The sequence below is a fragment of the Pagrus pagrus genome, assembly GCF_965226575.1.
Source record: "Pagrus pagrus genome assembly, chromosome: 8".
NCBI lineage: Eukaryota > Metazoa > Chordata > Actinopteri > Spariformes > Sparidae > Pagrus > Pagrus pagrus.
The window spans coordinates 3,500,286-3,523,964 of record NC_140192.1 but is presented as its reverse complement, the minus strand read 5'-3'; the positions used below and the strand labels follow the sequence as shown (position 1 = coordinate 3,523,964).

The 23,679-nt window shown below is 44.5% G+C and overlaps 1 protein-coding gene across 1 annotated transcript in view; it reads left to right on the top strand.

Annotated features, from left to right (window-relative positions):
• cux2b (cut-like homeobox 2b) overlaps positions 1-23,679 on the top strand; it is a 94,743-nt gene that overhangs the window by 45,605 nt on the left and 25,459 nt on the right. The window contains exon 4 of the mRNA XM_084360732.1: positions 21,053-21,131. Within this exon, the coding sequence (XP_084216858.1) occupies positions 21,053-21,131 (79 nt within the window). The remainder of the gene's footprint in view (positions 1-21,052; positions 21,132-23,679) is intronic.

Here is a 23,679-nt window from a genome sequence, read left to right as displayed (position 1 = left end):
GTTATGACGCAAGCTTCCTCCGTGTCATTATGAGAGGCTCCGTAATTACCTTTCTGCACGAGCCAGCGCTCCTGGCGGCGCTGGCGGTGAGAGTGCCGCTCACTGAGTGAGTCTAACGGTCATAAAGCTTTTCCCTGCCTAATTGTCTGAGGGGCTCTATGGCACTTTCATAGATGAGGGACTGCGCCGTTAGGAGAAATGCTCGGCAACGCTACAGCTTTTCCAGCTCAATGAAGACAGATCTTCATCATGGGCTAAACCTCGCGGTTATTAGGTACAGATTGCTTGAATGGATGGCTAACTTGAGAAGGTGGGGTCTGAAACAAGTGAGCAGCGGATCCACACAGCGTGGTGCAGATGCAGCTGCTAGACTGCATAGTTTTAAAATCAGGTTAGTGTTGATTTGTATGTATATTGTACATTACAGGCCCATATTTCTGGGCCAATAAAACCAGATCCCTGCCTTCCAGTTACCTCTGAATATTCCCTTTGTGTTATTATTCATGCCCTACCTTATGTAAGGGGCATTTACGACACCCTCGTACTCCTCTCGCTAGCTCCCACACTCCCCTGCCTCCCCCCCAGCTATGACCAGACTGCTCCACACTGGGCTGACGAGGTATCTCTAATGCCCGTCTCCTGCTCGGCTGTCTCAGCCTCATTGAGCAGCAGGCCGGGCCCAGGATCTCCAGGCCATTACCTATTCACAGCACGTCCAGGCCTCCAGCCTATTGTGGGGAACATAATGGGCTCCAGGGCCATGTAAACCACCGGCTCTCTGCTCCTGGTTTATCACTTGTGTCCTCTTCATACTAAGGAGAGGGAAGGAAAGGGGGGGGAGGCAGGAAGGTAGAGAGAGGGGAGGGGGTGAGGGTGTAATTGGACATTAGATAATACCTTCTGTGAGTCTTTTACGTCCTCTTCATCTCCAGACGGGTGAATGTCCTCCACTCAAAAGAGCTGCTTTGACCAAAACTTAACGTACTTCTGTTTGCGTCTGTGTTCGTCTTCATCACTTTAACGGCTATTGATTATGATCAGTCAAAGGTGATGTGGATGATGGATTAGATATTGAGTAGCTGTCCATCTTACCTCTGGTGAGGGCTGGAAAACAATCATAATTGAGATTATTTAACGTTACTGTGCATTTATTAATAACTTTTTAATACACTTTATAATGGTCCTCGAACGAATTAACTCTAATTCAACTGAGAAACAAATAAAAAAAAGTTGGGTAGTGACAAAAGAATACTAGAATATATAATAAAATAAATGTAAATGTTATTTTGGGTAAATAAAATGATCTCTCGCCCTTTCTGGCCGCTCCAAGCACCGGTACCAAACACCAAAACAACTGCTCACCTGACCGGAGAGAGCTCGACCAAACATGCCACAGCCCGGCTGAGAGTGCGTTGGCACAATAATCATAATATAAAATATAATTATCTGACACTTCTTCTCATTTAATGCGAGTCCATACATTTACAAATGAACAAACAGCCCAGTCCAAAGCTGTTGGAGTCTTATTTTGAAGGCGGTACACGCTCATCTAATTTCACAGATCTGTTTTACTTTTACCAGAAACACCATTCAGCAGACCATTCACAGTTTTTATATTCAGTTAGTTAGTTGTTGTTGTTGTTATTATTATTACTGTTTATTGACACAGTCAAATTGGTCCAGACAGTGTTAATTAAAGAAAGATGCATCTGCTAGTTATTAAAAATGTTTCAGTGTGAGCCAAACATTTGCGCTCATCCCTAAATTGTAGGACTCAATTTAATGACTGTACAAAGACAAGAGGCAAATAAAGAGAGAGAAACTGGACAAGATAAAGGAAATATTAAATGTTTTCAACTGTCAGCACTAATGTTGCTAGCTAGCTGCAGCTAAAGTCTGAATAATTGGTACATTGTCTGGTTTTTGACAAAGAAACACGACTACAAAAACACTCCAGTGATCAAGTTTCTACAAATAAAGCAAAAACTGACAAAGACTAACAGAGACGAGTCATAAATCACCAAACGTAAGCTGCTGCTTAAAGGAAATAAGTAAAACTCTTCAGTGTGTTGAAGGTGTGTTTAAGTTTTTTACATGTTACATGCAGCCGTCTCACTTCAGAGCTTTAAACTGAAACAAAAACAATACAACAGCATCTCTTGACCGTCACGCACTGGTCAACTTTGAGATTTTGGGCTGTTTTGCATCTGTAACATGTCGTCTGTCAGACCAGTGGGAAGAAAATGCCCGTAATACACATTTAGGTGTTTATATTCAGATTTTCTATGATGCATATGTTTGCAAATTTGCAAATTATTAGCTGATTTTTTTTTTTTTACAGATATATATGTATCAATACAACATGTTGCTGATATGAAAACTTGTGTTTTTAAGAACATAATGCAGAAAACGATGCTTAGGTTTAATGCATTATTATTGTTTCAGTTGGGGGAAGACGTTTGATATAATAGTTGATATAAAGTAGCGGAAAATCGAAAGTAAAATACCTTAAAAATTGTACTTAAGAACAGTACTTGAGTAAACTGCAAATGAATATCGATCCCAAATATCTGTTTTCAGTATCGTCCCTGACAAAAGCCACATCAGTTGACGCCTTGTTTCAGTGCACTGATGTCAGTTTTAAACAATACAGTTTCTATTAAACTGTAAAAATGTTCCTGCCGCTACCAAACCATCACTGCAAATCATGTCTGGTTATGTATATATCCTGTGCAAACATATATCGGCTGACACATCCCTCGTATCAGCATCTCACCCAAACATTCAGTATCACTCAGACTCTACAAAACTTGTAATACAAACATTGTGGCAGTTTCAGGATATCTATCAGTCGTCTCCCCCTGAACAGCAAACACAGGTCGTTTCTGTCCGGCGTTGCGAACACATTTCTCTCCCCCCAACACGAACTGCATAACTCAAGAAATCCTGCAACATGCCATCAGTCTGCTTGTCACAAGTTCAGACAGTCACTTTTAAAATGAAATATCATCAATTCAGTAAATGACTGCATAAAAAAAAACCAAAAAAAAAAACCCCCAGTAGTTGGGTGGCAGTATTTCACCAGCCGTACGCCACGTCTCAGCTCCAGATTGGGGCCCTTTTTTGAAGAAGTTTAATATATCTGACTGCCCTTGTTTGTTTCCTGCGTGGTGACTGATTGTTGTGATTCTGCTGGGTGTTTTTATGCTGAGACGCCTCAACCTTTCCATCAGCCTTTCCCAGTGTCAGTCTTATCCCTCCTCTGCTGTGCTGTGATCTGATGGTGTGTGTGTGTGTGTGTGTTGGCGTGTTTGTTTTCCTGTCCTGACTGATGCCCTGTCGGAGCGTCCCAGTTGGGTGTATTCATCATTATGGATGCGTGTTTAGAGCCAGGGATGCACACCAGGTAAAGAAGAGAGAGAGTGGGGTTGGTTGGGGTGTGTTCGGGGGGGGGGGGGATGTTATAAATAGGCACTTGGCTCTCTAGCCATGTGGAATTGATGAGTTTCAGCACATTCTGCTCTGCAGTGCCAGGTTTAATTTCTACCGTCCTGACAGCACAAACCTCAGAGCCCGGAGACGTCACGCCTGACTGCCGCTGCTGTGCAAATGTTAGCCATGTTTGAGGATGGACGCACGCACAGCGCCGGCTGCACCGCTCCTATTGGGCGTCTGACTGGGCGTACAGCCGCTCCTCTAAACCCCTGTCACCTTAAGAGACAGGCAATCACATTCCCCTCCTGACCTCCTCGCCAAACAGACACTCGCCAGCAGCAGACAGTAACTAATCTCAGAGGCAGTTTCTAAGACCTTGCTCGGCTCAGTCTAACATGGTCAACTACTTGTTATGAGACAGGTGAGAGCCTCCCTCCCCTTTCCTCTGATCCCTCCAGGCACCCTAAGCCAGAGAGAGCGGCAAACACTAGCAGTAGCAGTAGCACTGTCTCTGAGGATCTCTGACTCCTGGCTCACTCTCAGCTGCTGGCAAGAGCACAGTCAAATTAGCCAATAAAAATGTGTGAAATCGGTGGCTCAGCGCCGGCGAGGACATGCCAGGAGAAATAAACATCAGCGCTCGCGCAACCAGGAAAGGCTCATGCGAGGAGGAAAAAAGGCGGAACGGGAGAGCTGCTCCGCCAATTCTACGGCGCGATTCTCTGATTTTCAGGCGCAGAATCGGAGCCGCACAGACAGTCGAGAGAGCAAAGTTGTTTCTCTTGCTCCATTGAGCAGCGAGACCCAGCCTCAGATCAAGCCGGTGGCAGCACGAGTCAAAAGAACATGAGCTTCTGTCAGAGGATACACAGCCCACATGTGCTGAAGTGATTTAATTCCCTCTGTTCAACTGCGGTGTTCCCCCCCCCACCACCACCACCAGCACCACCACCAGCACTGCTGAAATCCTGGGAATACCAGTCTTCATTTCACATGATGCTCGGCTGTGAAGTTTAATTTCAGCAAAATCTAAACACGCTAATTAAATATCATAACTTTCTGAAGAAGGCTCTTGTAAAGGCACCTGAAATTTTAATTTAGACTTCAAAAGAGCGAAGACTTTAAAGCAAATCTATTGTTTTTCATTTAGACTTGCAATTTTCTTTTCTCTGCAGTACTGCGGTACGTAGTTATGATTGATCTGGTAATTAAAATATGCAGAGAGGGAAAAATATTAACTGCTCCTTTTTTTTTTCTCTCCCCCACTTTTTTATTTTTTTTTTGTTTTAGAAAACAGCCGACACATTTTCCTTCTCTTTTCCACCACAGATAATTAAATTTCGCACATTGATGTTCTTTACACAGCATTCATCGGCCTCATTATTTTCCCATTTTCATCTTTCTGGCGAGAGATCGATAGATTGATAAAATGATGGAGCCTATCTTAAATAATGCAAGCAGAGAAAAGTTACACTCACTTTGCTGCTGGCTAAGTGTTTGAACTTTTATTCTTTCTTTCAAATTGTATTTAATATCCCATGAAGGTAGATCTTGCAGTATTACATTCTTGTGTAAATCATTTATTCCCCATTTTTGCTGTCCCTCTGCAAAAAAAAACCAAACAGATGCAGCTCGTCTCCGCTGTTAGTCGGCCTATGGTATACTGAATGATGCTTGTCAAGGCTAATATCCTAAATGATAAAGAAACTGGCAATTCAAAGAAAGACAGCGTAAAGTAGGCCAATTAGTACCTTGGGAACATTTTGCTAGAAGAGATAGCAGCTCCAAATGTCACATGCACGAACATTAGGACCGATTGTTTATAATATGACCTGACAGTTTGGGTCTCTCTAATATGGGATTAACTACAATACTAATTAACATGTGGCTCTATTAAAACAAGCAGCTGCAAGTGAAGTTACTCTCGTACCAGGGAGGGGAAGCAACTCTTCGAAACGCACAGCGCACATTAAAGCGCCGCTTCTTCGCCACAAATCAAATGTGTTTTTACACTTTAAAGAGATCTGCTTGTTTTATTCTTATTTTACTCTGGAAATACGACGTCCTAAATCACACCCGCCGCCCTTAAATATCTGAGCCCACAGATACGAGTGTTCTTTGCCTTTGTCACAAACAGATATATGTTTTAAAGTCCCACAGCAGGGCTCTCTGTTTCATCCCAGACATAAAGTGGCCATGGTGGCCTGAGGAGAGCGTTAAACACATCCTCAATTAAAGCAAAGTAACTTTGCATCTCCTCGTGATTTCTCCTGCTGTCCCTGTAATTGGGTCTCAGTGGATTTAGTGGGAGAGCTCCAGCTCTTCTTCTCGAGTGAAGGGCCCCCCCAGCCCGGCGTGGGGGGCTGTGGGGACGTCCAGAGAGGGGGAAGAAGCTGCTGGTCACCGGGCCGTGGATGCTAGCAGCTGGCAGGATGTAGCAGGAGTCAGCCGGAGCCAAACGGGAGGACAGGTGGAGTCAGCCGGGCTCCGGTCCTCACAGAGAGGCACTGTTTCACACTATACAGGAGACATGGAGGTTATCTTCTGCCACTTTGTACCATAGGGGGAAATATTGCACTTCACTACAAGATACACGTAAAAGAAAATCATATAATAAGCTTATAAAACACAATAAATTGGAGAAGATTAAATCAGTCCGGTGTCCGGCTGGGGCTTCTTGTCACAGATGTATTTCTACCGAAGAGTAATTTCCCATCTAAATTTCTCAGATGGTTTCATTTGAATAAATATTCAGAGGTACAATTAGCATTCAAAGCAAAAGCAAAATTATAGGAAAGTCTCAAAACATGAATATCATTTTTTTGCAGCAGAACTTTTGTTTTTTCTCAGTGTTTTGCCTCGAACATCTCAGATTGATCTCGTGAACCAGCAGACAATGGAGCAGTTAGCTAACAGATACAACAGTGAAGTGCTGCTTACACAGTCACGCACCAACATTAACACTTCAATAATGTCACTCACGGTGTTTTATAACTTTGAGAACATTAGTAACTTTAAGCTGTGACGGTTGAGGGGACGACTACGGCTCCACACTGATGCTATCTCAACACTTCCTGATGTTGGACTACGTCAGGTTACAGAAGTAGCCGTCGAAAGAGTTAAATGCCACTTAGTGATATTCGTTTTCCACGACACTGTAGCTGTTCCTCTACCCTCACTGCTTAAAGTCCCTATTTTACTGCTTTAATTACATGTAATGTGCTGTAGTATGAAGCAACTGTAGTACTTTTACTTAAACGGAGACTTCAGTCAGCTTGGTATCACTACAGTGTTGGTAGTGTACGCAGCTGCTGCCTCCACCCAGAGCCCCGCTCTGTCGCTACACCCCTAAAATGTTTTCAGAAACATATTTCAGTGTACTGTTTTAGATAGTAATACGATACTGTTTATCACCAGACGGCCGTCATACTGTTTCTAGTTTCAAAATGGACGACGAGCCAAAACCAAGCAGCGCCCAGCTGACTGACCTTATTTCAGAAAAACTTTGTATGCTAGTGAACGGAGAGAGACAAATAATCTTTTACGATCCTGCTTGAATGGTGCCGTAAACTGCACATATGATGTTTGTCGATTTAAAAGATAATATTCCAAGTCAATAAAGTCTCAGTTTGGCGTTAATAAAGCTCAGCACCAACATGGCCGCCAACTGGGCTCAGAAAAGGTACTAAAAAAGATGAAAATCACAATAAATCTGCTCATACTGGCAACTGCAGTTATGTGAAAGGAGAGTTGGTTCTGGTTCAGTTCTGTGAGCTGCTGATATACAGGAGCAGCTCTACAACGTTTAAGTTACGAGACAATGTCACTAACGAGACTGTTGGCTGTCTTTATAATGACGTATTTTCAGTCTACAAAGTTTGGGAGCTGCAATGCATTCTGGTCGTTGTAGGTTTTCTACCTTTTAAACAAAAGGTAATACCACAGGCCACTTTATCTCTGTCTTCTCTGGTCATGAGTCACTGATTTAAAAGCCCAGTTTTATGCCAGTGCCATCTTTCCAGCAGAAAAAGTATTTCTTGAAGTAAAGTTGCTCAGTACTTCTTCCACCACAGTGGGTGGCTGTAAGAGGATTAGCATTATTTTAATGTATTTGAGACAACTGAGATGTAAATTGTGCGTAAGTGTGTGTGAACATTTTAATTGTATCAGTGCCACCGGTAATGAATATAAATAAACAGAAAGCAGGCGATTTAAAATAAACTGAGAGTGCAGGTTTGCTTCATGGTGGAAATAGGGTTTGTGTGTGTGTGTGTGTGTGTGTGTATGTGTGTGTGTTTGTGGGCGTGTGTCTTCTTCTGGCGAGACATGTGAAGGACAGCCGAAGGTGCGGTGAGATCCAGTGATGGGCTTGTTTTATTACATCTCATATTGAGACCAATCTCTGTCCATTCACCTGAAGGACAGCCAGCTATTCCCTAACTAAATTAGCCAGCCGCTGTGGTGTGAGAGGGCCTCCACAGGCACACACACACACACACACACACACACACACACAATCACACAGGCAGGTACAGGCAGTCACGCAATATTGTGTAGTTTTTCTCCCCCCTCCTCCTCCTCCCTCCCTCCTCTCTCATGCCAGAACTCACACTTACATGCATAATCGCATGTCCCGTCCCTCACACTTCCACACACACTCTCTCCCCGGCTGGAGGCAGTGGATGTGGGGGTAATTGCAGTCATCGTGTGGCAGGTTGCATGTTTGTGCCCCCCCCCTGTCAGCAGAGGGGCCAGCAGACCTTCCTCCTCCTCCTCCTCCTCCTCCTCCTCCATGTTGGATCATGTGACACAGATCTCAGCACTTTTTTCGCCGGGCCCCGGCTGCACTTCACAACGCATCCATCCCGGAGTGAAAGCGGATGCGGGTAGTTTTTAACGCCGAGCCGCTCCGTGGCTGAGAGGGTGAACGTTCTCCTCGTGCTCTCTCTTCCCTAATGAAATGTCTTTTGTACAGTCTGTTATATATATATATTTTTTTTTTTGTTCACTCACGGCGGATGTTCTAATGAGGCAGAGCCTGAAATAGCAGTGGGGCTAGCACTGCAGAACTATGACATCCCATGTGAGAACTTGCCCAAATCACAGTGGCTGCAGCCGTGCGTCAGGTTTCTTTATTTATAACCCGTATGGAATTGTCCTACACTCCGAGCATATGGAGGGTTATGTAACGCTCAGCATCCAATAGATAACCACTAAAGTCAGGTCCTATATATAAAGCTTGCTGAAGAGTTGTTTCTGAGGCTGCTTAGGATTGATTTAGTGCTCCGTGAATGTCTGCTTCACAATGATGTAACGCGAAGAATGAACTGCAAAACTATTGAAACTGTAAGACAAAAGAAAGAGGAGCGGAGACTGAAACACACTGGTGGCAAAAAAAAAGTTGTCGTCAGGTGCTGTTGGAAAACCGGGAGACGAAGGTGATTTCAAAGGCATCCCAGAGAAAAGGAAAATATCAGGGGACAAAGAAGGAAATACTAAAAAAGCCTTTATTGTCGAAGCTGAATTATTAAAAGGACAATAATTAAAACATGTTTTGACCATCAGGGCTCCAAACAAACAACAGCATGTGGCCACAGCCAATAGGAGTCACTCACATGACCCAGATAATGACACACCAGGTGAGACAAATTCAAGTTAATGAAGCGAGGAAACAACAAGAGAAGACACAAAAGGCTTACATGCTTACAAAATACAAAACAGACAATCGTGTATTTAATATAATATGATATTAAACTCCAAAAAACTCTTGTAAAGCCTCCAAACATGTTTTTTCAATTATTGCCCTTTTAATGATTTAGTGTTTCCTTCCTCGTCTCCTGATATTTTCTTTTTTGGAGAGCCTGGATTGCTTTTGAAATCAGTGAAAATATCGTTTTTCCAGGAACAATGTCCCCGTAAAAAAAAAGCCCCTATGAACGAATGTGTAATGTTTCCGTGGCTCGGGACCACAGGGGGGGTCCTGGGTCAAGAGATGCTTTCCTCCCCGTCCATATCTTCTCACATCTGCAATATAAATGTACATAAATTCAGTAAGTGGCACGAAATCCAAAAAGTAAATGTGTGAATAAAACATGAAAAACAAATGTATCTTCCAGGAGAACTGAAGATAAGCGTGTTGGTGTGCTGAGCCCGAACCGAAACACTTCAAATGAAATCTGATCAAAAATTTTAATCTCAACATTTTCTTCCAGCCTCCGTTTAAACCTCCAAAGATTCATTCTTGTAAAAAAAATAACCAAAAACTTTTAATATCCACTTCTTTCTTTTGAAACACTGTATAGTTTCACCTCTTTAAGGTGCACCATGTAGTTTTTTCGTAAGTCATTTTAACCTTAAAGGAAAACAGTTTCATTCTGTTTTACTTTGTTTATATGTGGCGGACCCTGCCACCTTTCTAGCTTCAAACAGTGTCCTGGGACCTTATTTTCCTTTTTTTTTTTTTTAAATGTAATATTTCTGAGTTTGTATTATTAGCTAATTAGTATTGTAAAGTCTGAATTTCTTCTCCAAAACTACATATCGCCCCTTTAAAGCCTCTGAAACGTCGTCGAAGGGAAGGTCACTCTTTGATTAACCTGCTCACAGCTCATAGACACGCTCCGTGTGATAAAAGGTTGCAAGCACACATTGCTTTTTTATTTGCGGTTTAACACCAAAGAAAGTTTTTGAAACACCTGCACAACCACTGAACTGTTAAATATAATCATACTTCCACTAACTTTTTAGGAAAAAATCTCTGGAGCCGATGCCTCAAAAACCAAAAGTACAACTTAAAAACAAATACGTTCTGAATGCTCGCTAATTTTCTCTGCAGCTCGTTGGATATGAAAACAACATCAGCTCCTTGCTGTCATAGGCATCTTATCTGATTAGCCCTCATTCAGTCAAACTGAAATGCCACCTCGCGCCTGTCACATTGTATATGAGCGATCAGGCGGGAAAGCTGGTCATTACAATCATGACATCAAATGCCTGGCAGCAGAGGTCAATCAGCGTACATTAACCAAACAGAGCTCATTTGTTTTACAGCTTTTAGTGGCGTGTTGGCACCAGCGTACATGAGCTTTAGGCTGGCATCCAGCGGGCATGGAGGTCCTCCCAGCAGAGCGGGGAGCAAGATGGGCCTCGGCCAGCCCTCTAGCAGAGGAATATGAAGGAGACAGAGAGTGGAGTGTTAATGTGTCCCCTCGCCCCCCCCAGTGTTCAACCACTCGGCTGATTTATGCAACTGAAATGAACTCCTTTACACTGGGCATTCATAAATACCTAAAAGGTTTTGAAATGATGGTCAGGGCCGCTGCCAGAGAGACGTCGTGCACTGTTTTTTTGCGGGAAATGATTTTGGGAAAATCCTCGTCCGCTCTCTTCTTCTTCTTCTTCTTCTTCTTGGCCGCCGCACTTCTTTTAATCTTTTCGGTGTTGACGCGTCATCGCGCTGATGCATTAGCGAGGTGCGAGGTGGCGTGCAGACAAATGCATACCACGCGCGGTCCGGAGATCACTCTTAACCTTCACCTGGTCCTAATTATAGCAGGCGAAGGCACATTTCGGTGGCACTGTGGTGATCTGTCATCGACAGGCCCTTCTCCAGTCTGGCTGGGAGTGATATCTCTCTGTAAAATATGTATGACATCAAAAAGCCTTAAAGGTTATTACAAATTAATAATGACTAGTGGGCCGAGAGCAGTAAAAAATAGCCTTCCCTTGGTGTCGTGTTTAAATGTTTAATTTAACATGCTCCAGTATAAATGTGGACTGCCTCCCAGTAATATGTGCAGGGGCCCCGAGGCCTCACCAGACTGTCAGTGGTCTGGAGCACACAAACCCCGAGACCACCGGGCTCACGTGTATTAAGATCGACACTCAGATTAGACTGATTCGCGCAGACATGAACGCTCATCCGTCTGGAGCCGTCGACTGTTATCTTGAAAAGGCAGCGCTCTTCTCGCTGTGCGTCTCCAACAGCATACAGAATTATAAAAACACTAAAGGAGGCAGTTTTACTCGGATCAAGCGCAAATTCTCTGTAGACTCCGAGACATAGAAAAGCTCTTTCTGAGCGTTTCTCTGAAGCAAAGTCGAATCATTGGCCCTGAACCCCCCTCACAGTAATGTCTGAAGACACTGTACAAAATTGCCTTATTTATGCCTGTAATGTAAGCTGTCTGTTCTGGTGTCGCTCATTCTCTGTGGAACCGACGGCGGTGGCAGCCGAGTCTGGAGTGAATTTGCCGGGCGACTACCTGGGAAACATCAACAGTCATTAATTATGTAAAACTCTCCTCACAGTGGGAGCGGGGAGAGCTGCATACGACGGCAGCGCCCGCTCCTATTAGACTCAATGTACTCTACAATGAGCCCCCACTGCCTGGGGGCGTGGAGGGATTATCAGCCTACCGCCACGACCCCCCGTGGAAAGACACACACGCTGTACAGTGCACACACACACACACACACACAAACACAAGTTTCCGCACCAAAGTACGCTTGTGTTTAGCTGAAGAGGAGAATAACAGGAATCTCGGCGCTGTCTCTCCTCCCTAGTCACCCCATCATTCACTTCTCTCCTTCGCAGGTCCTGTTAGGTCTTTTTTTTCTCTCTCTCTCCAGCAATTGTCTGCCTTTTCCGGCTTTCTCGCTACAATGAATGAAATCGGCGAATCTGACAGGACAAATGATATGCCATGTTTGTCAGGAAACGCTGGTTCATTGTTGATAGTGCTGCCACCAACGCCGCGCAAGGTCTCCGCTTTCTCCGAACCAAATTACCCACGGAGCCGTCCTGCGCAGGGGCCTACCTGAGATCTTCCTCCCGAGCGCTGCCACTGACAACGGCAGATTTATCAAGCAAATAATGGACCTAATTTCTGCACCATGTGTTTCCAATCCGTCTTTCGTTAGCTAACAGACGCAGGGATTGTTTGGCAGACTTCAAGCCGTCTCCACAGCGATCCGTTCCCTCCTTCAGCTGCGCTCTTCTAGCCGCGGTTCAAGGCTCGTTCATCAGCGGCTGCTCTTTTTAGCGGATGCGGCTTTGGCATGATGTTCCTCCATGCTGAAACAAAGGCAGCGCTGACACCTGTAATTAATTAGGCTATTATGCATTCCGCAATGATAATTGCCTCACTGGAAAGTCACCAGCCTTCTAAGAGGGAGAGAGAGGAGAGGTGGATGGAGAACGCTATCCATCATAGAGGAGCGCTCTCTCCCTCTCTCTCCCTCTCGCTCCCCCTCGTGTCATGCTGTCTCACCTTGACTAGTGTAGGCAGGGCTGGAGAAACACTGTCAACATGTGTCTGAGGGCGAGATATGCAGCTGTGCCTCCCCCTTGCCAGGGCTGCTCCGCTAGCGCCCTGCCAGGGTCCATCCACTCCAGGGCTTTGGCTCACATTGGCACAGTTACCCATGACACCCCATCTGTTGTAGCTTTGTTCACTAGGGCAGTACAGCACCGGGATAATGGGGGCACTTTATTTTTATAATTAGCCCTTACCTACACTTCTCCTCTCTTCTCTCCTCTTAACAGTTCTCCCAGCTCTGAATTTCCAGTCCAGGTGCACTCATTACTACTTTTTTCGCAGCCCTCCCTTTTCAGCACATCAACCGGGTGCCTTCATCTTAGCCTCAGCACGCCCCCGCTCCCTCCCATCGTGCCATGATAGATACGTTTTAGAGCAGACACACTCTCTTCAAGGTTTAGGTCATTCGCTGCATCAAACATTTGAAAGCACGAGCTCAAAGAAAATGACAACTCCTGTCTTTTGAACTACAAAGACATTCAGAAAAGATTTGTTTTCTTCCCTCCGTTTGTCTCTCACAGGCTCTTGACTTTGACTTTGTCGTGACTTTGAGATGTTAGCGCCGAGGCTGCCGCTTTTGAGTTTTGTCGAGAGGGCGGGAAGCACGGCGCTCGTGCCGCCTGTTGATGGTGAGGGGGACCCAGAAGGCACCTGCTGCGTGGTGGAGACAGCAGGCCCTTTGATCTGGGTTTAATGTCGTGCCATGTTCTGTCTCTCATGCTGCTCCGTGTGCCACGTCCATTGGGATTACGTCAGCTCCACCTTGATCTATAGAGATCTGCTTTCCTCTCAGCCTGGGTCATTATCGCCGTTCTCCACGGGGGCATTGGCCCAAGGTCTCACTCATTTAGTCTTGTCACATATTCAAGTGGAACACCTTACAATATATATCTTGATCTACCTTTTTTAGCCGTGCTAGTGGTGTGGAGCTGCGAATAACAATGTAGGTCTGTCAGTCCGTCTGTACGCCTCTTTGGTTCAGACTGAAACATCTCAGCAACTATTCGATGGATTGATAAACAGTTGTGATGTTCATGTTCCCCAGAGGACGAGTCTTTATGACTTTTCCAGCACCACCATGAGGATGACTGTTGTAGCTTTATGGAAATGTCTTGACACCTGTTGGATGAATTGCCATGAAACGATCCAGACCACCGAGTCGGCTGAATCATCTGGCATCGTGATGATCCAATGAGTGCCGCAGGGGGACTAATGATTTTGCCAATCAGTGCCAAGGGCAGGATTCACGCCGTTGTCAAGCTGTTGTCAAGTGTTGTCAAGCTGTGCTCTGGAAACAAGGAGGAGTAATAACAGCAATGGCGATGGCTATTAACAATATAGATGTTGCTTTAACATACGATAGTTTGTTTTTACTGTGCACCACTCCCCTCTTAGAGCCTCGGCAAAACCAGTATGTTGACATTAAACGCATCGTACCCTGCTCTACATTAAAAACATTCTTCATGTATAACATTTGCCGAATGAACAAGTAGGCCCAGATAGTTAAGAATGTGTTGTAGACAGCGTTTCACAACGTTTCTACAGTTTATCCTGATGCAACACGTTTAAAATTGAGCGTTTTTTAAAGGGAGTCTGGCGACTTTCTCCATTTTCCTTTCTCCAAAGAAGTAACAGTAAACTGACTCTTTAAACAAGGAAAGAAACATCTTCATGTATTGTACTTGATGCCGAATTTACAAGAAGGCATTAATGAGTTAAAATGTGCTGTAGCCGTTTCACAAAGTTGATAAAGTTTCTCCTCATGATGTAAAAACTCTTAAAATCACTCGATTTGTAAGGGAGTCTCGGATGTTGCCGTCACTAGCGACATTTATCACTTCATTATGTGGTCCGTATCCGAGACTTTCACACAGCAGCCCACTCCTTGCAACAATTGTGTAAATTAGATCACAACAACAGGTATTTAATTCAAATAAGAAAAGGTGTGACAGTGCACACCTCAGAGAGAGAGAGACGTGCAGTATGTTGTCACTGTCATTCAGAGAGAATATGGTTTTGCTAACAAGTGTCTAAATGAGACTACAGAGGTTGTCGGGGACATTAAACGTCCTCACAGCGAACACGGAGACTCATCTACTCACTAGTCCGTCTTTATAGTAATTGTGTAGTCAGACGCTTAGTGGTGGTGACGTTGAAGTCATGTGACCATGATGTCGTCTGTTTGTAGCCTAACATTAGTTTTTTACTGCTACACATTTAATTTACACTTCGAAAATCATTCAGTTTCAAAATCATTATTCCAAAATCCAATTCAAAACTCCCATTGGCTTTTTGTGGAGGGAACAAGGACGATGCTAACTTCCGGGTTAGCTTACAAAAAAACATCCCTACACCAATCTATTGTCAGTGTGGACTAGCATGGCTATAGACTTTGTTTAATGACTTTAAATGATATAATACCCGTACAATGGATGGATTAAAAGGGTCCCGAAACCTGTCTTTAAACCTATACTGAAATATTTTCTGTCGTATGCAACATCCTGCTATACATCCATTCAAATGTGAGTGAGCCTCTCCGACAAGGCTTCCATGAATCGAGTTGTATTTTCACTCCGAATTTGTCACTGCATCGTTGCAGCATGTACATCGCTGCAGGAGGGGATAAGTGGTACAAAAGAATATCGGTCAGCTTTGGCCATTTATTTGGCTGAGACGGCAGCTCTGCAGTGGCAGAGTGGCGGCGGCGTCAGTCCGTTGTGAGCGCGGCGCGTTGACTGACAGGCACCGCTGATTGGAATTGACGTGGCGACGAGATGTGTGTCAGTGCTCTGACTGCTCATCTCGCCGGGCATCCAGAGACGGTCACAGCCACCGCCATGCTGCTACCACCGCTCCGAGATGGGTGTCACCATGATTAAATCTTCCCTCAAACGCAGCCTGTGTGCAGTGTGCATCTGCGTGTGAGTGCGACCTGACGTGTGCGTTTGCATGCTCCCCGAGTTCAAGTGTGTGTGTGTACGTGGGTGTGCGTGTGTGGGTGTACACGGGTCTCTACACCGTCCAGACTGTATTGCAATAGTGTTTACCTCTGCCCCTCTCCTCCACCCACTCATCAGTCACTCCACACCAACTCATCTCTCTCCTCCCGCCTCTCCTCTGAACCTACACTCGACGCAAAACAAACGCCAGCAGTGACAGCTACAAAAGTGCTGGGTGGCACAGCTAAAATATGATCTTGAAGCCTGCTTCTGAAGGCAAAACTGCGGTTTTGCATTTGCTTTTTAAAAAAAAATATACAGATCACATATGAAGGAAACCGAAAGCACATAGCTGTTCTACATTTATGTGGCGCTCTGCAGGTTTCTACCTTGGATTGTTTATGCAGTGACGAAACCGTGAGTGATGCCAGTCAGCCATTAAGATGCATCTCTTAATATTAAAAAAAAAAAAAATGCCATCAGTTTTTAATTCGACCTTTTGTTTAATGGCTCTCTTCAGTAGACATTAGAAAAACAAAAGTGGGCGAGATACGGTATCACCTTGGCTGATTAAAAACATTTATGGAAACTAAAATGGATTCCAGAAAATAGAAAAATCAGCCATAATTTTCTGGGTTTTACTTTGAAGATCAAAGCATTAATTTGTACAGGAAGTGAAGAGACCGGACCCAAAGCTAGAGCTGACCTTTAAATCAGGATCAGATGTATAAAAGAAATATTATTTATAATTTTATTAACTGTTGAAGTCATTAGTCAAGCAAAAAAAGCTAAAGATTCTCTGGTTCCCTCATTGTGAAGACGTCATGTTGAGCTCTGAGAAACTAATTTACAAACTAGTTAATGAAAAGTACTGAATGAATTAATTCACAGTGGAAATAGTTGTTAGTTGCAGCTCTAATCTGTTTTATTGTACCTGAAGACATTAAAGGGACAAAATGTAAGAAGTTAGTGAGAAACATTTAAAAATTCACTCAAATTATCAACAGAACGTGAAGAAATAACAGTTTTGATGTTGCAGAGAAGTTAGCATGCTAACCAGCTAGCCCTAGCCTGTCCCGGTCCAAAGCTCCGGTGCTAGCCATGTAAACACATCGGGTCCCTGAGGTCCCAGTCTGGACCGCTAGCTGCACGGCTAACTGAGCTAACTAGCTAACAGTTTGGTGATATGATGCCCCTTATTTACTTTGTGTATGAATTTGACAGGTGGACAATTCGTACATATATCTGCTCTAAAATAACCCAAAGATACTTGGATATGAAGCTCCTATGAGTCGGTTCAGAATCAAAACCAGAATCAGAGTTGCTTTTATTGCTACATACGAGGAATTTGCTGTGGTGTGCAGGTGCAGAACAACAAATTAAAATACTTTAAAGACATAATAGGAATATAGAAATATAAATAGAGTGTGAATATAAATAAAGATATATAAATAATATAGTGTGAGCGATGTGACTGGTGCAGAAAGTTTGACCTCTAACTTTGCAATGTTGCTGAAAAATTATACTAGAAAATGATTATTTATTGGTGAAATACACAACACAAAATTAGTGAGAGGTATTTGGATATTTTAGTGTTTCACTTGATTATTTATTCTTTGTCATATCTGAATTTTTATGTTATGTTTTGTGAATATTTATATTCCCCAAAAATAATGAGACGCATTTCATTTGACTTTTGTTGCATGTCCATGCGCAGGCATATATGCACCCATATCCCAATATCCCAAACTAATTTTGAGTTGTGAATATTAATTGCAAAGTAAAAAGCTGTTACGAGGAGCTGGGGAAAGGTAGATTTCCCCGACACTGGACCAAGGGTTAGTAACACTGAGTGTAAAGACAAAGGAATCTCAGCTGCTGGAAATGTTACTTATCAGAAGCATAATAAAAGCTTTGCCCACATTTTGCCTGATTTTCCCGACAGTATTAACGCCACGAAACTGGACGTTTGTCAGGAATCCGGTGGATTCTTCGGGAAGGTGTTGTGACAAGTGGTGTTGCGGTGGTGTTGGGCTTCCCACTGTTTTGTTCTAATAAGCATGGAGCGGGATCGGGGGTTGTTGTGACATCCTGTCAGCCTGTGGGCTGGACTGGCGCTCAGTGAGCAGCACAGTAGGATGGACTCTCTATGATTGTGCACTGACCTTTGCATCATGGGGAAGATGACAGGTAATTTAGAGGCCTCAGGGACTCTGGAACTATACATTTGCTGTCCCCAAACCACCCACAACACCAAACCACACTCACCTTGAGATGGGAGCAGTGTATCCACGATCGTCTACTGCGTGCACACACACTCGTGCAAAAAAAAAAAAAAAAAAAGCCGAAAACAGAGAATGAAATCACATGCTGCGTACACCAAGGCACAGATGCATATGCAGCCATGCTTCCAAGTGTTCGCACACTTATTTGCACTCACACACTGTGCGAGATCTGCGTTGACACCCGCCCAACACCCCCATCATCGTCACACACACTCTAATCACCTGCATCATCACAAGCCATCCTCAAACAACCAAATCACAGGGGGTGGCAAACTGGTAAGGCAGAGGGGGAAAACGATGATTTAGAGTGATAATTGCATAATCACCAGTTGTGATAATTGTAATTGATGACTGCATAATTGCTAATTGCGCTCTTTATGGGAACCTCTCTTTTCCGTTGTCTCTCCGTCTCTCTCTGTATGTCGCTCAGTAGCCCTTCACTCTGCTTCCTCTACTTCATTCTAGATTTGTTCTCTCCTCCTTCATTTATTTCTCTCGCCTCAACACATGCTAGCTCGCTCTTTCTCACACACACATGCACACAAAGACTCACTAGCGGGTACTGTAAGTATTCTCAAAGGCTTATCAGTAAGTATTTCCCAGCAGCCTTGTCCCAGAGGCTGTGTTCTGCCCACTCTGTTGCTGCGTGAAGAGTTATGGTGGAGCGCTAACAGGTTTCCTTTGTCTCTCTCTTGCTACTCTGCCCCAGGCTTTACTCCTGCTTGTAAAATCAACCTGTGGCCAAGCCCATTCCCTCGGCAGCCATATCCTTTATCACAAAACGGGTGAAAACAAAGAATGCGCTGTGAGCACGAAGCCAGGGCCAGAGCCGTATCTGGCATCCAAAAGAGGAGAGGAGAGATCTGCAGGTTGTAGTCGCTCCTCGAGCCGTACCTCCTCTGTGCAGCGGCCCTATCAGCTCGTATCTGCGACTGTGAGACTTCTCTCTCTGAGATCCAAAGTGCTTGGCTGGAGGTGGATTAGCATGGAGATGAAGATGACTCCCCGATCAGCCCGTATTATGCACGTCACCTCAGAGTACTTTGATGATAGCAAGGGTGGGTTGTAGAGGAGATGGGGGGGGGGGTATCTATACGCATAGCGGGTGCTAACGTGAGAAGGCGTCAGGCAGGCGTGTGATTGATGTCTCTCCTAGCGTCTGTAGGCAGGTTAATGGTGTGATTGTGGAGGTAATCTCCGTGTTCTCTCGTTAAAGGATGATGGAGGGCCAGGAGACCCCGTGCGTCTCTGGGAGAAGGAGCCCTGGCTGTTGCCTTCACATGATCTCAGAGCTTTTTACATATGCAGTCGGGAGCCTCGTTTGATGTATGTGCTTCAGAGGAGGCCAGGCCAGCGAGCCGACTGTCAGTAGAAACGTTGATTACTAGCGGTGGGCTCAGCCACCCTGCCGCAGTGGCCGTGTAGTTGAGGTGTGAGCTCGGGATGATGATAGTTTGTCTGGATGTCACAAAGTGCCGTTGGAGCTTTGCTCGTTGTCACGTTTGTTTTTTGGCTACTGGTCGGGAGATTGCTTCTGTTCGTAGAGAAAACGAAGCAAACAGGAAAACATCTCTCATCAGTGGACATAAAGCAAACCTCAGCTGAACCAACACTAGTTGTTGATGTACTCATAAAGCTGGAAACTGTTTATGGGGCCTGAGTGCTTCACGCGTTTTCACCGACATGCCAACGTGAACCTCATGTCCTGGAAGGAGAGGAGAGGGGAGGTGGGTGGCTCGGGGGGGCAGATGGAGTTCGGTGGGCGGGGGGCTTAAATTGGGGTATAGCTGAGTGAAACAACAGCATTGTGTAGCAGGGAGCTGGCTGAGAGCTGCAGACTATTGCATCTGTATTGATTGGGCTCCAGCCTTTTCCATTTTCCATGAACTCCTCTGAGCTGCTCCAAGTGGGAGTGATGGGGAGGGGTGGGGGGGATTTGCTTGATCTTTATGATATTTCTTTAAACATGATGCTGTCGTTATGCCTCCCCAGGGAAGACGCCAGCCATTTCCAGTAAATCAAAGGCTCTCCGTCTCCCTCGCTGTTTACCACACACCTTATTTATAACCCTACTAAACAGCCCCAACACAGCGCCGCCGCCACAACCACCACCATTCTCATAAGTGTTTTCAGCCTTTTGCGAAAATGAGTGTTTTTCAAGCGTAGTCATACCGACGAGGAGCAGCCCGGCTCACCGACGCAGCGCACTTGACCCTCCGTTGTGGAGTCCATCGAGCCGATCCGACAGAGGCTGTAATCAACAGTGACAGAAATGACATGGACAATAGATGACAATAATTTGAATCCCGTCTGCTCTTGGAGTGGGGGGTCATTTGGACGGGCCCTGATCTGATTTACTGCTGCAGAGCAGAGGACGTCGAGAGGCATCTACAGCGCGTCCTCTGACTCGCAAACAGGCCCCAGGTCTCTGCGGGAGCTGGGAGCACGCTAACCCACATACCCACTAGTGCAGGTGCCCTCTCCATGGGGCCAGGTGGTGGCTAATTCGCTTTCTTTGTCCCTCCTAATGAATCGTTAATTGGTTTGCATCACCCGCCGCGTCGAGGATAGCAGGTGCCGAGTGCTGCTGGTGATGGAGGCCACTGTCACTGGCGAGCCTTCACGCGCACGCCGGCACCTACATTTAACAGGCCAAATGTCACCTCGCAACATGCAGCAGCTTGGCAGCTAAACAGGGAGGATGTGGTCATCGTGTACGCCGTGTTTCTCTCGGTGTCGGTGCTCGTGATGAAACTCAGCCTCTGAATTGGTTAATTTATGTTCTTAGCGACGCACGGCGCGCTGTTTCTCTGTTACACAGACGTTAGATATGTTATATACGGTGAGGCTGCAGGAATGTTTGTCTCATTTACTGGAAGGAAGCTGTGAGTTTGACCTTTGCTCTGTTTACTATTGATTCATTGTTAGCTTTTTAAGATTTTAAGCGTTTTCTGCTCTGTGTAAAAGCATCACTTTAATGTCTGAAATGTAAATGTGCTGTGCATCATGAGTCAGACATACGCCGGGATTATACCTGTCGATGTTTACTTTAACGGCGTCTTCTCCCCTGCAGGTGGTTGCTCTGAACAAGCGCAGTAAGGAGGCCGAGTCTGCGTTCCTGGGAATCTACAAACAGCTTATCGAGGCCCCAGGTGAGTCTCCCACTAAGACCCGAGATGTGCATCTTCACAAACAACAACAGCAGCAGTATAAACACCGCACTCACACACATTACTTCGAGAATTATCTTTCCCCCCTTTTTAAAGATCACTCCCCGGAGATCAATTCCCCATCAAACCTCAACTACTATCACTGGAAAGACACACAGAGACGTATCATGGATATATGAAGCAACATACGCAAACCGAAAAGTAATTTACTTGCCATAGATAGATATGGTGCAACAGCACATGGATGTAAGATACATAAAACCCCATACCCTGTGGCTCTTATCTATTTTTCAAAGTCTGCGCTCTCAGAGTGGTTTCCAAAACTCTGCGTGAGGCCACTTCAAAACCCAGCACTGGTCCTTGAGTGTAGCCTGGCTGAGGAGCGAACACATCCTTGAGGAGCTCTGCTGTTGATTGTGGAGGGCCAATTAAAATCCCAACTGAAGTCTGGCTTCGTGTGGAACGCAGGGCCTGATGAGGCCAATGGGGGAAAAAAGGGAGAAAAGGGTGCAAAGACAGTAAGTCAGAGACCGAGGAGAGACATATTGTGTGTTTATTCAGTTGTTATTTCGATGCCAGGGCACATGTACTGTGTTGCTCTTTGTTGCAGGAGACGGCAGCAAAACGCAGCCCAATCTCAGTCTAGATCAGAGAAACACTTGTGGCAGGAGTAGAGAATGCTGTTTACAGATTCAATGAATACAAGATAAAAGTCTGCGTCAGAGAAACAGCGACGGCAGCAACTGACTTTTAAAGGTCTCCATTTTTCCTTGAAGTCCCCTGCTTGATATTGCGCCACCACACACACACATTTACACACACACACGCCCACACACACACACACACACACACACAGACTTTTGAATGGAGTTATTTCCTTGATAAGAAATGCCGTTCTTTGAAGATGTATTCAGTTTGATTTTCTGACCTATACCTTTTTATATCAAGGCCTTAATTCAAGCCCGGGAGCGTCTTGAGGGATATATTTTGTCACGAACCCCTCACAAGTAGAGAATAGAGTCAACTTGGAGTTGTTACGTTCAAGAACAAAGACTTTAAAACAAAAAGAAAGGCCACCGTCACTCAACATCGACTCTATTTGTAAGAAAAAGACACTTTTTAGCTCATCGTTTCTCCCCTCGGTCTCTTTATATACCGTGTTCTTACTCACACAGAGACTACGCGTGGTCATTATATTGAGTATACAATAGTAGACCTTCGTGTGTCAGGTTACATCAGGTGACGTAACACCGCCAGCCTCCTACCTCCATTTGACCTTACCTTTACAAAGGGAGTCTGTTTCACTCTATCACTGGAGCTCATACAGAGTGAAGCCACTTATTTTCTATCTCAGCAAAGGTCAGAGGGAGCTAAAGAGTGCCGGGAGAGGAGGCTGAGAAATGTTAGTTATTACTCATTACTTACTACTCAAAGAAATACTAATTACTGAAATAATTTATAGCAAAATCATGCATATACTACTCAGAATTAGTGAAGGATATCTGGATATTTTAGTGTTTCACTTGATTGTTTATTCTGTGACAGATCTGAATTTTTATTTTCGTGTTTTGTGAATATTTTTGGTCCCTTTATTGCATATAATATCCCTAACTAATGTAGAATAATGGATATTTGAAATATTTATACATACTGCAATTACTAGTAGTATTGTGGGAAAAAAATGGCAACTACTCATAATTGTATACTTTTATAATTGTATATTTTTTATATCCCCGATAAAATAATAACAACAACAATAGTTTGGATTTATATAGCGCCTTTCATGAGACCAAAGGATGCTTTACACAGTAGCATCAATGCTATATCTATAAAGAGATAATAGTTACTAAAGAATGAGAATAAGAAGAAATAAATAGGAAATTGTGTTTTCGCTTCAAGCTTCCTGTTCTGAGGTATTAACTGAGCTAGCGTAGCCCAAGCCACCAGGTAGAGCGCCAGGCTTTGTGTCACAATCGTTTTATTTCTATTCATGTTAGCTCGGTGCTAAACTGGAAGCTAGCCCTTCACAATCAGTGGTAGTCTTGAGTATGCGCTGGTAATTTCATATCTGGGAAATCAAACTTTTTTTGGCTTCAAAGTGCCACTGAGCAGCTTTGATAAGAGCGCTGTACCCAGGTTTTAATGAAGGCTTCTCGGCTTAGAGTTACAAACTCTCTCTATATTCCTGAATATAGGATTACCATTTGCTAACACACACTAGCCAGCTAAGAAGTCCCAACATGTTAAAGGTGTATTACTCCCTCTTTTGGCTGTGGATCGCCTCTCCATACTTCTTGCAAACGCATCCTAGAAAAGTCTGTCAGTGATGGTTTACCAACAGGGCCCTTGCCCTGACAGTCTCAGGTCCACTGTGCAGAAATTCTGCTACTAAAGTCCAATATGAAATAAGATTAACCTGATCTTGAGGCAAAGTCTTAAAGAGGTTATGGTGTTATGACCTAAATCATTTTATTTTGTGCTCGCATGGTGCCTAGTCCTGTATAACTTAATGTTTGATGCACCTATTCTG